General features: G+C 42.8%; 1 protein-coding gene across 1 annotated transcript; it reads left to right on the top strand.

Annotated features, from left to right (window-relative positions):
• The first annotated feature begins 1,799 nt into the window (after positions 1-1,799).
• Positions 1,800-12,574, top strand: tnfaip8l1 (tumor necrosis factor, alpha-induced protein 8-like 1). Its single transcript, XM_071921795.2, has 3 exons — positions 1,800-2,066; positions 11,247-11,526; positions 12,034-12,574. The coding sequence occupies exons 2-3, from the start codon at positions 11,255-11,257 to the stop codon at positions 12,320-12,322; spliced, it is 561 nt and encodes a 186-aa protein (XP_071777896.1). The 5' UTR covers positions 1,800-2,066; positions 11,247-11,254; the 3' UTR covers positions 12,323-12,574.
• The last annotated feature ends 565 nt before the right edge of the window (positions 12,575-13,139 follow it).

Raw genomic sequence — 13,139 nt, 5'->3', positions numbered from 1 at the left:
TAAACATTAATTTACATCACAAATATGAATTACATTTATGTCAGACTAAAAAGATGGATAAACTCTATTCTGCAAATCAAAAGGTGGGTAAACGGAGTAAAGTGGGTTTAACCTCCACTACATCACCATATATAACACCTATGTAACTTAGGTGTTAGTATAGATAGGCCTATGCATCACTATAAATGCAGTGATTATAACCGCAATAATCATTGTAGGCTAATGGTAATTAAAAGCCATGGGGAAATGCAGGTTACACGTTATGAAGTACAAAATCACTTAATTATGGTCACTGGTTGCTCACATAGCAGAAGGTGCTGCTCTTTGAGCCAGGCGGAGTAATCAAACACAAAGGATTAGACAATCAGTGAACAAGTCTAGTCCCATTCATGTTGATTCACAAACAACCACACCATTCAGAAAAGTGTCATTATGAAATGAAAAGAAAGGCGTCATAATGAAATGAAAAAGAAAAGTGTAATTATTATTAAATGAAAAGAAAAGTGCCATTATGAGATGAAAAAGGGAAAAGAAGAGAGCCTCGCAAATGAGTCATTTGGAAAAGTGCCATCATGAAATGAAATTTTTTTTTGAATTCAATCCATTTGGAAATAAGACCTGTTATTATGAACTAAAAATGAAATTAAATGCAATCATGTTGTAAAAACAATAATCATGAAATAATACGTCAGACTAATTTGTTGCACTAATGTGTGATTATTTAACAATTTATTTACTCAATTATACGTTTCTGCATTTGTTCATATAATAATCGGCCAACATTTCAGAAAGGCATCATTTTTTATTTTCATTTATTTTGGCACATTTGATACTCCAGTTGATCATATAGCCTAAACGTGTATAGTAGCCTGCCACTAGAGGACGCGCCAGGACAATCTCCCACCACACAGTAAACACTGATACAGATTTATAGGATAGCAGTAGAAATCTTTAAATAACATTCAGGAGTGACCTGAGATTAGTTTGCTGACAGAGTAGCGCTGTCGGCTAGTGCCTAATTAAACATGTAGGCCAATCACTTTTTCTTTTTTTTTTTTAGAAGAAGCATACAGCTGGCTGATACCCATAAATCTATATCAATATATTTTTAAATAAAAAAAACCCAAAAACCTCACATGTTGAATTGAATCACAATGGACGTATTTTGACCGCGGGAGTTCCTGCTAGGAAGTGTTCATTAGTCTGAGAGGAAACTTCCCCTGTCCTGAAAACATCCGCTGCCAAACACCTATTGAGATGTCTGCTGTTTCAATCTCTCTCTCCCTCTCTTACTATTTCAGAGTGTGTGTGTGTGTGTGTGTGTGTGTGTGTGTGTGTATGTGTATGAGTGTGAGTGTGTGTGCGCGCGCGCGCGCGTGTCCATAACAAAATGTAGAATGTGCAAGCCAGCTGCAATAAATATTGATGTCGTGTTTAAATGAAAAGTAGACGACCATTAAACTAGATTTCATGTGTTTGCAACTTAACGAGAGGGCTATACATCACTTCGCTCCCCACAGTTCCTGCTCATTGTTCCCTTAACACCGTTTCCTCTGGGAAACTCTCAGCCTTGGGACTGGGAATCTGGATGAGGATAATTACTGGAAACCCTAATGGGGGCAGGGAATGTGCAGGCAGTAAATGGGCCTTTCTCTCGGCCTGATTGGGCTGGTCCGCCGCGGTTGTGCTCCTTCATTGGCCGAAAATAACATCAATCCGGTGCTACAAGTCCCCCTCAAGTTTGAAACTTTTTTACCAGCAGGAGGAATCGGGTTTCACCAAACTCCTGTAACCGATCCCACAGCAGCCGAGGGAAGAAAACACTCTTTCAATAATTTACACATCAGTGCCTGATACTAAACACGGTTACACAGTAAAGGAGAGACGAGGAGAGAGGACATTTTTTTTCCAGCGGAGACCCGGAAAAAACCCAACACAAAACAACAAAATATGCTGTGAAGCGACTTGCTGTGCGTGTGCCAGGATGAAGACTTGGGGTTTTGTCTGAGATTAACTTGTCAATTTGAAGGCTTCACACTCCTCTGTCCCGCTGAGTAGAGCGATAGGTGAGTTCATGTTGCTGGGGACTGGTGATACAGATCTGAACGGTTGACCAGTTTTTACTGAAACATCTCATCAACAACAGAGAGCCAAACCCAGGCCAGTTATATCAGAGGGCTGTGGTCAAATTATTATCAAGGGGAATTCACACAGAACTCACACCCACTGCTATTAGGCCGGAAAAACCCTTACTGCTGTCAGGTTAGGATTGCAGACATTTTCTTGAAAATAGAACAATTATACATTTTAATCTCTTCTGAATTATGGTTTACAGTCTTGTTGGGTCATTTGACTTGTTTGGCTTCCTTTTCAATGTGAGGAAACAGAAACGGCCAGACTTCTTGAAGAATGTATTATGAAAGCTGCTCTTAAGAAGTGTTTCAAATTGAATTTGGAGATAAGACCCGTTGCTTTACTCTCCAGCTAGTCCATCTCGTATCAAAACAAAGATTGAAAGGGCAACCTATATGTTTAGCAAACAGTGATCTGTTTTGTAACACATTGATGTGTTTACATTGTAAAGCTTCTCCCTGAACAAGGCTTCTCTCTGCATGAATAGCTGCACTGTGCAGCCTGGCTCTGGCAGGTAGACATATTCTCATGCACAGCCTCACCAGACATGTCAAATGAATTATGGCCTTGGATTAGGACTTGGAGTTGCTTCTCTTCTTGCATTAGCTGTGTCAGTGGTGATATGATTGAGTGTTTTCCTACCAACTCTGTTTTAGTTGCCCGGACTTCCTGTAAGTCTTTGTTATTGATAGTAACAGCTGACAACCAGTAAGCTGAGGGAGGGATGGGAAATGTGGACAATTAATATCACAGTAATCATAAGAAATGAGTTCAGCATTGATTGTATAACGATAACTGCTAACGTATGCAAAATTGCATTTTAAATAAATTGGTGTTCATCACATTCATCCGCAATATAAAGTACAATAAAACTTTCAGATCTCATTTTGTGATAGATTTTAATCAGTGTGTGCTTTTTATCATTAATTTATACCACAGAATACCACGATAACTTGATATAATTATTTCACGATATGATTCTATTGAAAGAAGATAAAGATAATATTGAATTATTGCTCAGCCTTCAGCTGAGCTTGGGCTGGTTAGCTGTATCTGTGAGGATTTTAGTGTTAATTGCTTGTGTGAAGATCCTTTCGTCTGGGTTTCTGTTGTAGAACCAGACAATACAGTCTAGTTGGGAGACATTCCCCATACAGTGTTACTAAGGGCTAAACATGACATCGCACCAGTAATGGTGGAGACACTGTTGTTCCTGCTGGGAAGAATCCATGGTAACTCATTGACAAGATCACAGAGGTGTTTGACCTGCTTTACTAGGCTGCAAAGTTCAGCCGGGCACGCAGGTGGCCTCTTGTTTCCTTGGAAACCTTAAACACTCTGAGCGCTTGGCCTTGTCTGAAAGAGCAGAGCTGCTGGGCGAGCCGCATGACCTGCAGAAACATGGCATTATGTGAAGTAGAGAGCGCGAGAGATCCTGCTATCTGTCAATAGACAAAACACCCGGCATGCCGGCCTTTCTGCCGGAGAGAGCAGAATATGCGAGATCCATTTAAGATCCCACTTGAGTCATCTGTTAGTCACAGTCGTATCCTGTTGTATTGGTTCACCTCTGTTTCACTCAGCCGCCCTCCCTGCTGTTCGACTTACAGCCAGACGCACTGGCATTTGCCACTCTCTATTAACACACTGAGTTAGCAAATTATGCTCTCTGGGTATGAGGTGAAGAAAATTAGTCATAATGTGCCCTGCACTTGTGGTGAGTGTAATTTAAAATGTCATAGGAGCATTTTCATATTTCAAGCACTAGTTAACTTCTCCTACTATGTCTTGCATTATTTGTAATGCTGTTATTAAGATACTAATTGCATCGTAATAACATGTACTAAAGGTACTGACATAGATGGCAGTTAAAGTGTAGTCATGTGACAGCAGACTGGTCTTTTTATCAAATAGTCAATGCCCTTCCCCCTCTCCATTTTCACAAATACATTAAATCTAAATGAGCTCAGTTGAAACCATAAAACAACTATTAATTTATGAATTTTTATGCTACAACAAATGTTGGCAGTGACACTGTTGTGTTGTGTTGGCCCCAGGGTGCTGTAGGAATGCTGCTGCTACTGTATTCCCAGTCTTATTATACATGCACAGGACTGATTGATGTTGGTGAATTAACGCTGTCAGCTCGCAGCCTCTGTCTCTTACTGTACTCGCTGATAGTCCGCTTGTGTCTGACCCTTTATCCCTGTCCCACATCTCTACCCCGACCTGTTGCATCACAGCAGACTTCTCTTAGCCTCCGGTCTATTTTTGTCCAAATCAGCAGGCTGAATTATTAATCCCTGATCCATTATATGCCGATGTGTTAATTATTAATTGTTCGGCGGGCGCTGGCAGATCTGAGAAGACTGTAAAAAAGGGTAGGATGGGGCCTGGTGTCTGAGTGAAGGGACTGACTGCCTCAATTCTCAGCAGATCCGCACAAGCCGTCATAGATGACTGTGTGGGAAGATGAGAAAGCGACGGCACATGCTCATCACACACAGATCTCCTGCATCCGCATGAGCGTGCCCATATGTGCCCACATGCATGATGCATTCATGCTTTGCAAACACAGTTATGTGTGTCATTCCCATCAAGAGCCACTGGACCAGATGTGCATGCATACAAAGGAACCACTACACACACACACACACACACACACACACACATATCTCGTTTACAGTAGATAACACACACAACGTTCCCAGCACTGTGTCTCTTATTAGCAGTCAGCACCTCCACTGTTACGCAACGGCTCAAGAGACGAGAAGAGTGAGACAAACACTACAAAACTTGATGAAAGATGAAATTGCTGCATTCACTTGTCCTGAAATCCTGCTGTTGATTCCCTAACAGTGGAGTTGTTCCAGTCGTACGGCTCATTGAGTGGTTACTTGTCCTCTCTGAACACAAAGCACGGATGCACCTTATATAACAACTAGGATTGTCTATTGTTCCTCAAAGTGGAGAAGGATTATGTCATACAGCTGGGGAGAATCTGGGCAGGAAGAAGTTTTCTGATTCAAGTTTTTCCTGTCTAAATGCATGCTAATGTAGCCAGAGATGCTTCGGTTATGGTCAGGAGCAGCGGTTTTCAAAGTTGCTCTCAGGGGATCCACGTTTTTCTTGTGACCCAAAACTATATTTCAGGCTACTGTGCAAGGTAGTGAGAATTTTATTCAACCTGTCTAATGTTGCAGAGACTTTGTATGTATGTATATATATATATATCTTCTTTTTTTTTTGTTTCCTGAATCTTCGAAGCATAGAGTGATGCGGTGTTAATCTGTTACAGCCTTTCACCAAGGGTGCCAGTATTTCTAGAGAGCACCATTTATCTCAGGCTTGCATCCTGCTGTCTTTTGAAATTGATACAGGACACAGCACTGCCTGTTTGAGGAGGTCATGGCTCTCCGAGGTGTTGTGCATCTAACTGATCCTTGGCATTATCCTTGGTGTCTATTCATGGTGTTCCACCTGAAAGTTTACCCCTCTGAAGGAGTGCAGGACTAAGAAAGAATCCTTTTGCTTGTCATATGCCTGGAAAAAAGTCACTCTGATTGTGAATGTGAATCTGATGAGCTGAGTACTTCTGATAAAACCTTTTTATGGAGGTTGCAACCTCGGAGATACAGGTTACTGTCAAAATCAAAGATCTGAGTGAATGAGGGATACCAATTATATTGAAAGCAGTTCAGACGGCCTTTTTATATGGCACGCCGCATGTTTCTAGTATGATTGAGGTCCATTCAGTGTTTTAGAGGGCAAAGCAAATATAGAAAGCCGTTCTGAGTAATCAGTTTCATCCTATAGTGGTGAAGCATTTCTATACTGATTGGAGTGGTCTCTTCCCGGATGACAGTGCCCCCATCCACATGAGACAAGTGATCACTGATGAGCATGAAAACGGTGACATTTCATGCCACCATCAACAAATCGCTTATATGACGAAATTTCTCTTAGAAGAATGGTGTCCTCCCTCCAACAGATTTACAGACATGTCTAGAATCCATACCAAGACTAACTGAAGCTGTTTTTAGCAACTTGTGGTGTCCCAGCGCCGTAGTAAAACATTCTATATCGGTTTCCTATTTATATTGGCCGTTATCTGTATCCACCAAGCTGTCTGGATTGGCAGCAGGCACTGGAGTGGTGATATTTTGGGTGGTGTGGCCTCTTCTTCCTCATGAGGCACGGCATGGGTTAGAGTGGGCAGGAGCTACAGGTCTATCCAATTTCTGGCCCGTTCTCACCTGTCACACCTCAGGTTAGGCTTGACTGACAAGTGAGTGCAGTGCAGAGGCTGCATCCTGGATTCTGCCCTAACAGCCCCCTTCTGAAACTAATGAAACTAAAATACGAGCTGCCAACTGGGAAAAAACATTGACGTCAGCCCGCTATTGGTAATTCCAAGTAGGATATGTGGGATTTCTTTTGTAGGCCCCGATGTCTCCCCACAAATTTGGCAGTATGTCAACACAGGCAGCAAACATGGCAGCGATTCCACAGATGTTGGCAGTCCAAAATAATGTCAAAATTATCAGTAATATTCACAATAATACAGTCAACTGTACCTATAACAAGCGAGTAATGTCTGCTGCAGTTCATTTATGGTTGATTTTCAATTCATAAATGAAAATTATCTTGGATGTGGGTGTTCCAATGAGTAAAACACGTGAATGCTTCCGAGTTGTAGCTAGGAGGAGTTGTCATCTCATTCTTTGGCTTGTTCCCGTAGGTACGATGCCTTACCTGCGCCTCAAATGTCGAAGATGAGAATCAAATTAAACCTGGATATTAAAGGGCATATCCAGTTTCATCTGACCCGGCTCCAACAATCCTCCAGGAGGATTAATGAGGACAGTTAGGAGATTTCTTTGTCATCACAGCCTGTTTTTTTGGGGTTTTTTACCTTAAAGTCCCCATGAAATGAACTCCCATTAACTTTTACTTCCTGGAAAACAGAGTATCTTTAATGGTGACCTCATGCTGCACTAAAAGGCGTAAATATAAATTCCAACCAATAAAACCATCACAGATTTTTTAACAATCCCACCCCTCCGCCCCTCCCGTCAAATAAAACTGCCTTTCTCTGCTTGACTGATATTCAATTGGTTTAGACTTTTGAATGATCTCTCACTGCATTATGTCCCGCCCCAACATCCTGGAAATACATCAAATCACTGAGATAAAAATGCCGTTTCATGTGGTCTTTAACCTTTAAACCAGGTTATCATGAATCATCATCTAGACCTGCAGGAGGGTGAGCGTCCCTGGGCAGACCAGCCAGGCTCCCTCGCTGTCAGGAGAAGTCCAGTCCACACCAGGGTCCAGTTTCATTTCCATGAGTCATGTTTGCCTAGCCTTGGCCTATATGTTGCCATGAGCGAATGTATGCTGGCTTGTTCAGAGCGAGGTGTCGGCTGATGATTTTGTAGCTTGTTTAACGGTCCTAATTATGCGGAGGTGCTGTTGGCTGCTGCACTCTGTCTCTGCTTTTCATTTCATTTCATATTGCTCCGCCAGCCAGACCCTCCGTTAAGGTGCGTGCAATTGTACGTGTTTTGTGTATTGTGTGATTTTATGTGCACAGTGATGGCTGTGGCTTGTATATTTCGCCTGAACACGCAGCAGTGTTGTTGCTGTCATGTCTTGTTCTGCCTTCAATCCATTAAAGTTGTGCCTCTATAAATACTGTGGAGATGGGGTGTCAGGGTTGGCCAGGCTGTCCCTCGGCACAGGACTTCACAGGCCTTTTAGATTTGGCACTAACAACTCTCATGCTGCAAAGTCACTGAAAAAAGAATCCTTGATCGAAAACCTTTTCATCATTCTAAGCACTTATCCCATGAGGACCTTTTTATGAAGCCTTTACTTTTCTCGCCTTGGGGAGAGGGAGGAGAGAGCGAGAGAGAGAGGGTGAGGATCTCCCTCCATCCTTTTGATGAGAGCGCCAGGGATATGTTATGTCACTCTTTGGCTTTGAGTAAAACCTCAGACAGACACTCCTAAGTGCCCAGCGCATCACAAGTTAAAAGTGTTTGGATTCTTGGGAATGAAAGACAAACACTGCTTCCTTTCTCTCTCTCTCTCTCTTTTTCCCTCCCCCTCTTCTCCTCGGAGGTATTATTCATCAGTAGGCAACACAACGTTGACAGCTGTGATGGCTCGGGTCCCTGACAAGAGGAGAATTTAATGAGCACTCAGAAATCACTCTCCAGTCTGAGAGAGGTTGCTTTTTTAATGTGCTGTTATCCATTCCTTCTTTTCTAAACTCTTATACATCCATCAGCAGAGACACGGAGAGAAAGAGAGGGAGGTAATGCAAACTTATTGTAAGTGTCTTCTCTCTCACTGTCAGCACTCTTGAGGCAGACCGTTGTGATTAAGGGTGACAGGGGGAGTAATTGATGGTTTTCAGCAGCCACTGATAAAGACAAGTTGTTTTTTTTTAACCTGATCAGATGTTCCTTTCTCCTTTTTATCCATTTCATAATGCATCGCAGCAGAACATTCAGCATGCTCTTCTCCCTGCTGTTATCCAAGCTTTTATTTTTAAGTAGATCAGCTTGGCCAGGATAGAGTTAAAATCATAATCAGTGACATGGTCAAGGGCATCTGCCAGTGATCCTTGATCAGCGCTAGGAGAGGCCCGATTAGACTTGTAGTATCGGCAAGGAGAGAGGGAGGAGACTAGATTCAGCAGGAGACAGTATATAAATCACCTCTCATTCAACACTTACATTTCCCTGGTGTTTCAGGATGGAGATATAATATCCCCCCCTCTCTCTCTTCTCTCTATCTCTCTGTTTCCCTCTCTGCCTCTCTCCATGTGTCTTCTCCCAGGGAAGCATCCCGCTGACACTCTCTCCAAGGAGTCTTATTGATATTCTTGGAGAGGCAATGCAGAGAGAGAGAGGGAGAGAGAGAGAGAGAGAGAGAGAGAGAGAGGGAGGGAGAGAGAAGAATGAAAGTCACACACTGTAGCAGCAGACGCACAGCCTTCTAGTACCAACAAGAATAAAAATCACAAGTCGCCCAGCAGGGATGCGTCGTCGTTCATTTTGTCTGCTGCACTAATAGCACCTCTCTAGCTTTATCTGTTATTATTCTCTGGCAGATGGATTAGCAATTTGCCAGTCATACAGATTTTTAATAAAGCCTTAATATTATTTACATGTGGAGGAAAATTGCATGGAAATTAATCACCCGTTATGATTGGAATTGGACACTTTACTCAAATATAATTAATTTGTCCCTCTGTGGCTGTCATCCATTAGGCTACATTTAGCATATCAATGACAGGGACATGTATATAGGAAATAAGGTCTGACTGTCGAGCCTGTTACCGTTTCCCCCCCTGAGGCACAGTTGTGTTTCAATTAAGTGAAAGTGTATTTCCTTGATTCCTAGTCTCTCGGGCATCCCAGCAATTATCATAGGTCTCTCTCCTCCTTCACTATATAATGCATAATACGCATTTATTTGGGATTTGGGAGGAGTGTTCAGGGCTCGTCCTGTTCCAGACTGCAGTGGAGTGAATGGGATTAATCAGCTCTGGTGCTTGAACTCGGCTCCTGCTTGATGTATTTGGTTTGGTTTTTGCTAAGTGGTGTTTGCAGTCAATATTACCGTTTCTGTGTGTGTTTATGCCCTCTGCACTGACTGCGCAGCATAAATTTCCATAACTAATGGGAAAGAAATAGTATCCAACTGTAAAGTGTGTAGTGAAAGAGAGGAAAGGAAAGGCCAGAAGACTGTGCCTGCATGAAGAGTTCATTTAAAAAATTGTACATACTGTACACATATTGGGAATAAATCATTACTTCAAGTTTATCATTCAATGTCAAATATAGAGAATCTAGTCTGTAAATTTATTTTGTCAACTGACGACTTTTTGCGTACTTTCATTTAGAAAGTAATGCAATTTTTCTTTAGTGTTATTTTGTAAGAGTAGGTGTCCTTTTTTGAAAATGGTGGATTTCTCATTTTGGAAAAGAAACTTTTAATACAGTTGCAGCCTTATTTATTCTCTTTTACTGATATTGGGAGGCAGTTGTGGAAAGCAGCTTTTTGGTTGCCTCCTGTTCATTTCCTCCTAGATTATCCTAAGAGATCTGTGAGGGCTGTGAGAGGGAGTGTATGGGAAGAGGATCTATTTTTCTTCTTTCGAAAACAGAATGTACAAACCTAAAGAATTGACCAATGGAATGCATTGTGATGCGGCTCCTGAAATGATGTGGCGTTTCTGTGGAGCGGGCTCATTTGATAGAGGAGATGGAGGGGATGTGAAAGCCGGCGGCCCCGCTGACCCAACTATTTATGAGCTGCCATCATGGGCACAGCCTTCCACTGAGTCACCCTGCTTTGGCAGACAAATACACACACACACACACACATACACACACACACAGACAGCAGCCACATGCATAAATCAACAAACACGCGTGCGGCGAATGAGCTGGCATTGTGTCTGCTGCTCTCTTTCACATACACAATTACTCACACACACATGCACACCTTGTTCTCGAAATACATTCAACAGATGAGATTATATTGTCTGCTTTGCATGATCGTGCCGTAACTCGCTTTACCCCGACACGCATAATGACAGATTCCTCTCTAACTACCTTGAAGGCTCAAAGCCAGAGGGTTGCTGGGACTAATTTGACAGCTGCCATGGCTCATTATCTAATAAAGGGGGCAGTCGGTGGCTTGGTTCTTTAAACAGTGCGGTTATAGATGTTATTTGCGATAACCATACATATTATATGCTCTGGATGCAATGTGACTTACTTTGCCTGCTTTCCCTTGTCGAGGTGATGAAATCTAAGATGATATCTGATGCAAGAAACGGTTCCTCCTCTGTTTATTTCTAGTTTTATATTTTAAAAAAATATGCTAATTTTTTTAAGTTTAAGCTAAGTTTCTGCAGATAGTATACATCCATTATGTTATTTCTTGTATGACCATACGACTATTGTCTCCTCACCCCTCTTTCCTCTATTTCTCTCTTTTCTGTGTTTCACTCTCCTCCATCCCTCTCTCCATTGCTCCTCACGTTCCTCTCTTTCTCTGTCTCATCTCGTCTCTCCCTTCCCCCGCTCCAGACTTGACCATGGACTCCTTCAGCACCAAGAGTTTAGCCCTGCAGGCGCAGAAGAAGCTGATGAGCAAGATGGCCACCAAGAGCGTGGCCAGCCTCTTCATCGACGACACCAGCAGCGAGGTGCTGGACGAGCTCTACCGCGTCACCAAGGAGTACACCCGCAACCGCAAGGAGTCCCAGAAGATCATCAAGAACTTGATCAAGATGGTGGTGAAGCTGGGCGTGCTGTACAGAAACAACCAGTTCAGTGGCGAGGAGCTGGTGCTGGTGGAGAGCTTCAGGTGGGGAGGAGGGGTTTAAATGAGTAACACATCGTACCATATACTTAAATGATGTTATATGGTATGTTGGAAGGCGTAAGAACTTATGAAAGAAGGAGCTGTTCCTGGTTGAGAGCTTCAAGTGGGGAGGACTATAATTTAAGTACATTTATTATGTACTGGTGGAGGCAAATTAAGGAAATTGGCTTTCACATCATTTTATCTATTTTCCACTATATAAGCAAAATGTGTGCTTGGCGGCATAAGAATTTATGAAACTGACACAAGTGCACAGTATGGAAAAGGATGATTGTATCAGCATGGAGATGTATTGCTGTGAAGGACAATAATATTACTGATACAGAGGCTTGTGTAACTTCTCCAAACAAAATGATGGGATAGCAGTTTCTGTTTTTACCCGACAGATTTCATTTCTCTTGTGGTGACACAGACAAGTTCCAGTCAGAGTCAGAGGCTGACCACATCTCCTCTCCTCTCCTCTCCTCTCCTTCTCCTTCTGTCTCACAGGAAGAAGGTCCACACTCTGGCCATGACAGCAGTCAGTTTCCACCAGATCGAGTTCACCTTTGACCGGCGCGTCATGAGCGCCATTTTGAACGAGTGCCGCGAGCTGCTGCACCAGGCCATCAACCGCCACCTGACCGCCAAGAGCCACTCCCGCGTCAACCACGTCTTCAACCACTTCGCCGACTGTGACTTCCTGGCGGCTCTGTACGGGCCCTCGGAGGTTTACCGCGCCCACCTGCAGAGGATCTGTGACGGCGTCAACAAGATGCTCGACGAGGGGAACCTCTGACCTCTTGCGTTCGCTGTTCATACCTTCCCCTGGGACTTGTTTTCATTTTTTAAAGAGACAAACAACATGGACATGTTGCGTTTGGACATTTTTATTATTTTTCTTGGCATTTGTTGGTTTGTGTTTCTGTGTGCCTATCAGACATTACTGTAACACTGAAGTCCTCCCGGCTAGTGAGTCCAAAGTCTGTGTCTTCTCCAGCCTGTCTTTCTGTTATTTAACAGTAAACAAAACCCAGAGGATTTTTTTAAATGAATGTAAAACTTCATGCTCTTATCAGTGCATTCTGCGATAGTAGCCTTGACAGCTGTGCCTTGAAACCGTGTTTTTACCTTCCAGTCCAAGGGCGCTGTGCTTGCTCTCTTACTTAATCAAAAAGACATGAATCCGGCTACAGGCCTTCAGTCATATCTCTTAAAGGTGCCTCTAATGGACGCAAGTGGCTTGGGGAGCACCAGGAGAGGAAAGAAAGTGAATTTCCATCTTTTCTCGACTACCCAAGGACATAAAGAAGTGATTTTGTTGCTAAAAGCAGTAATGCACTCAATCCTGAACAAGCACTGTACTTTCCCGCAATAATGAAACCATGTTAAGCACAGCGGTTCGATAATCCTGCTTAGCCTTTGCATTTGCAAATCTCACCATCATGCACTGAACACTACCACACACACATCCTAGAGAGGCCAGTGTTTTGTTTAGAAGGCAACATACCTATAAACCGAGTTTTGCTTTAATAGTCTTTGTTTTATAGCCACCACAACAAAGGCAGAGTATTTGGGTCATGGGGGGACCATAAACGTGAAGGAATTTGATTGTG

This window comes from Centroberyx gerrardi, chromosome 9 (assembly GCF_048128805.1).
Source record: "Centroberyx gerrardi isolate f3 chromosome 9, fCenGer3.hap1.cur.20231027, whole genome shotgun sequence".
Taxonomy (NCBI): Eukaryota; Metazoa; Chordata; class Actinopteri; order Beryciformes; family Berycidae; genus Centroberyx; species Centroberyx gerrardi.
The sequence above is the reverse complement of the archived record's forward strand: the minus strand, read 5'-3'. Positions and strand labels throughout refer to the sequence as shown.

Excerpts from the sequence above, each read along its gene's own strand:
- tnfaip8l1 (XM_071921795.2), top strand. The coding sequence starts at position 11,255 with ATGGACTCCTTCAGCACCAAGAGTTTAGCCCTGCAGGCGCAGAAGAAG. Across the intron at positions 11,527-12,033 it reads GTGCTGGTGGAGAGCTTCAG|GAAGAAGGTCCACACTCTGG; the intron begins GTGGGGAGGAGG and ends TCTGTCTCACAG.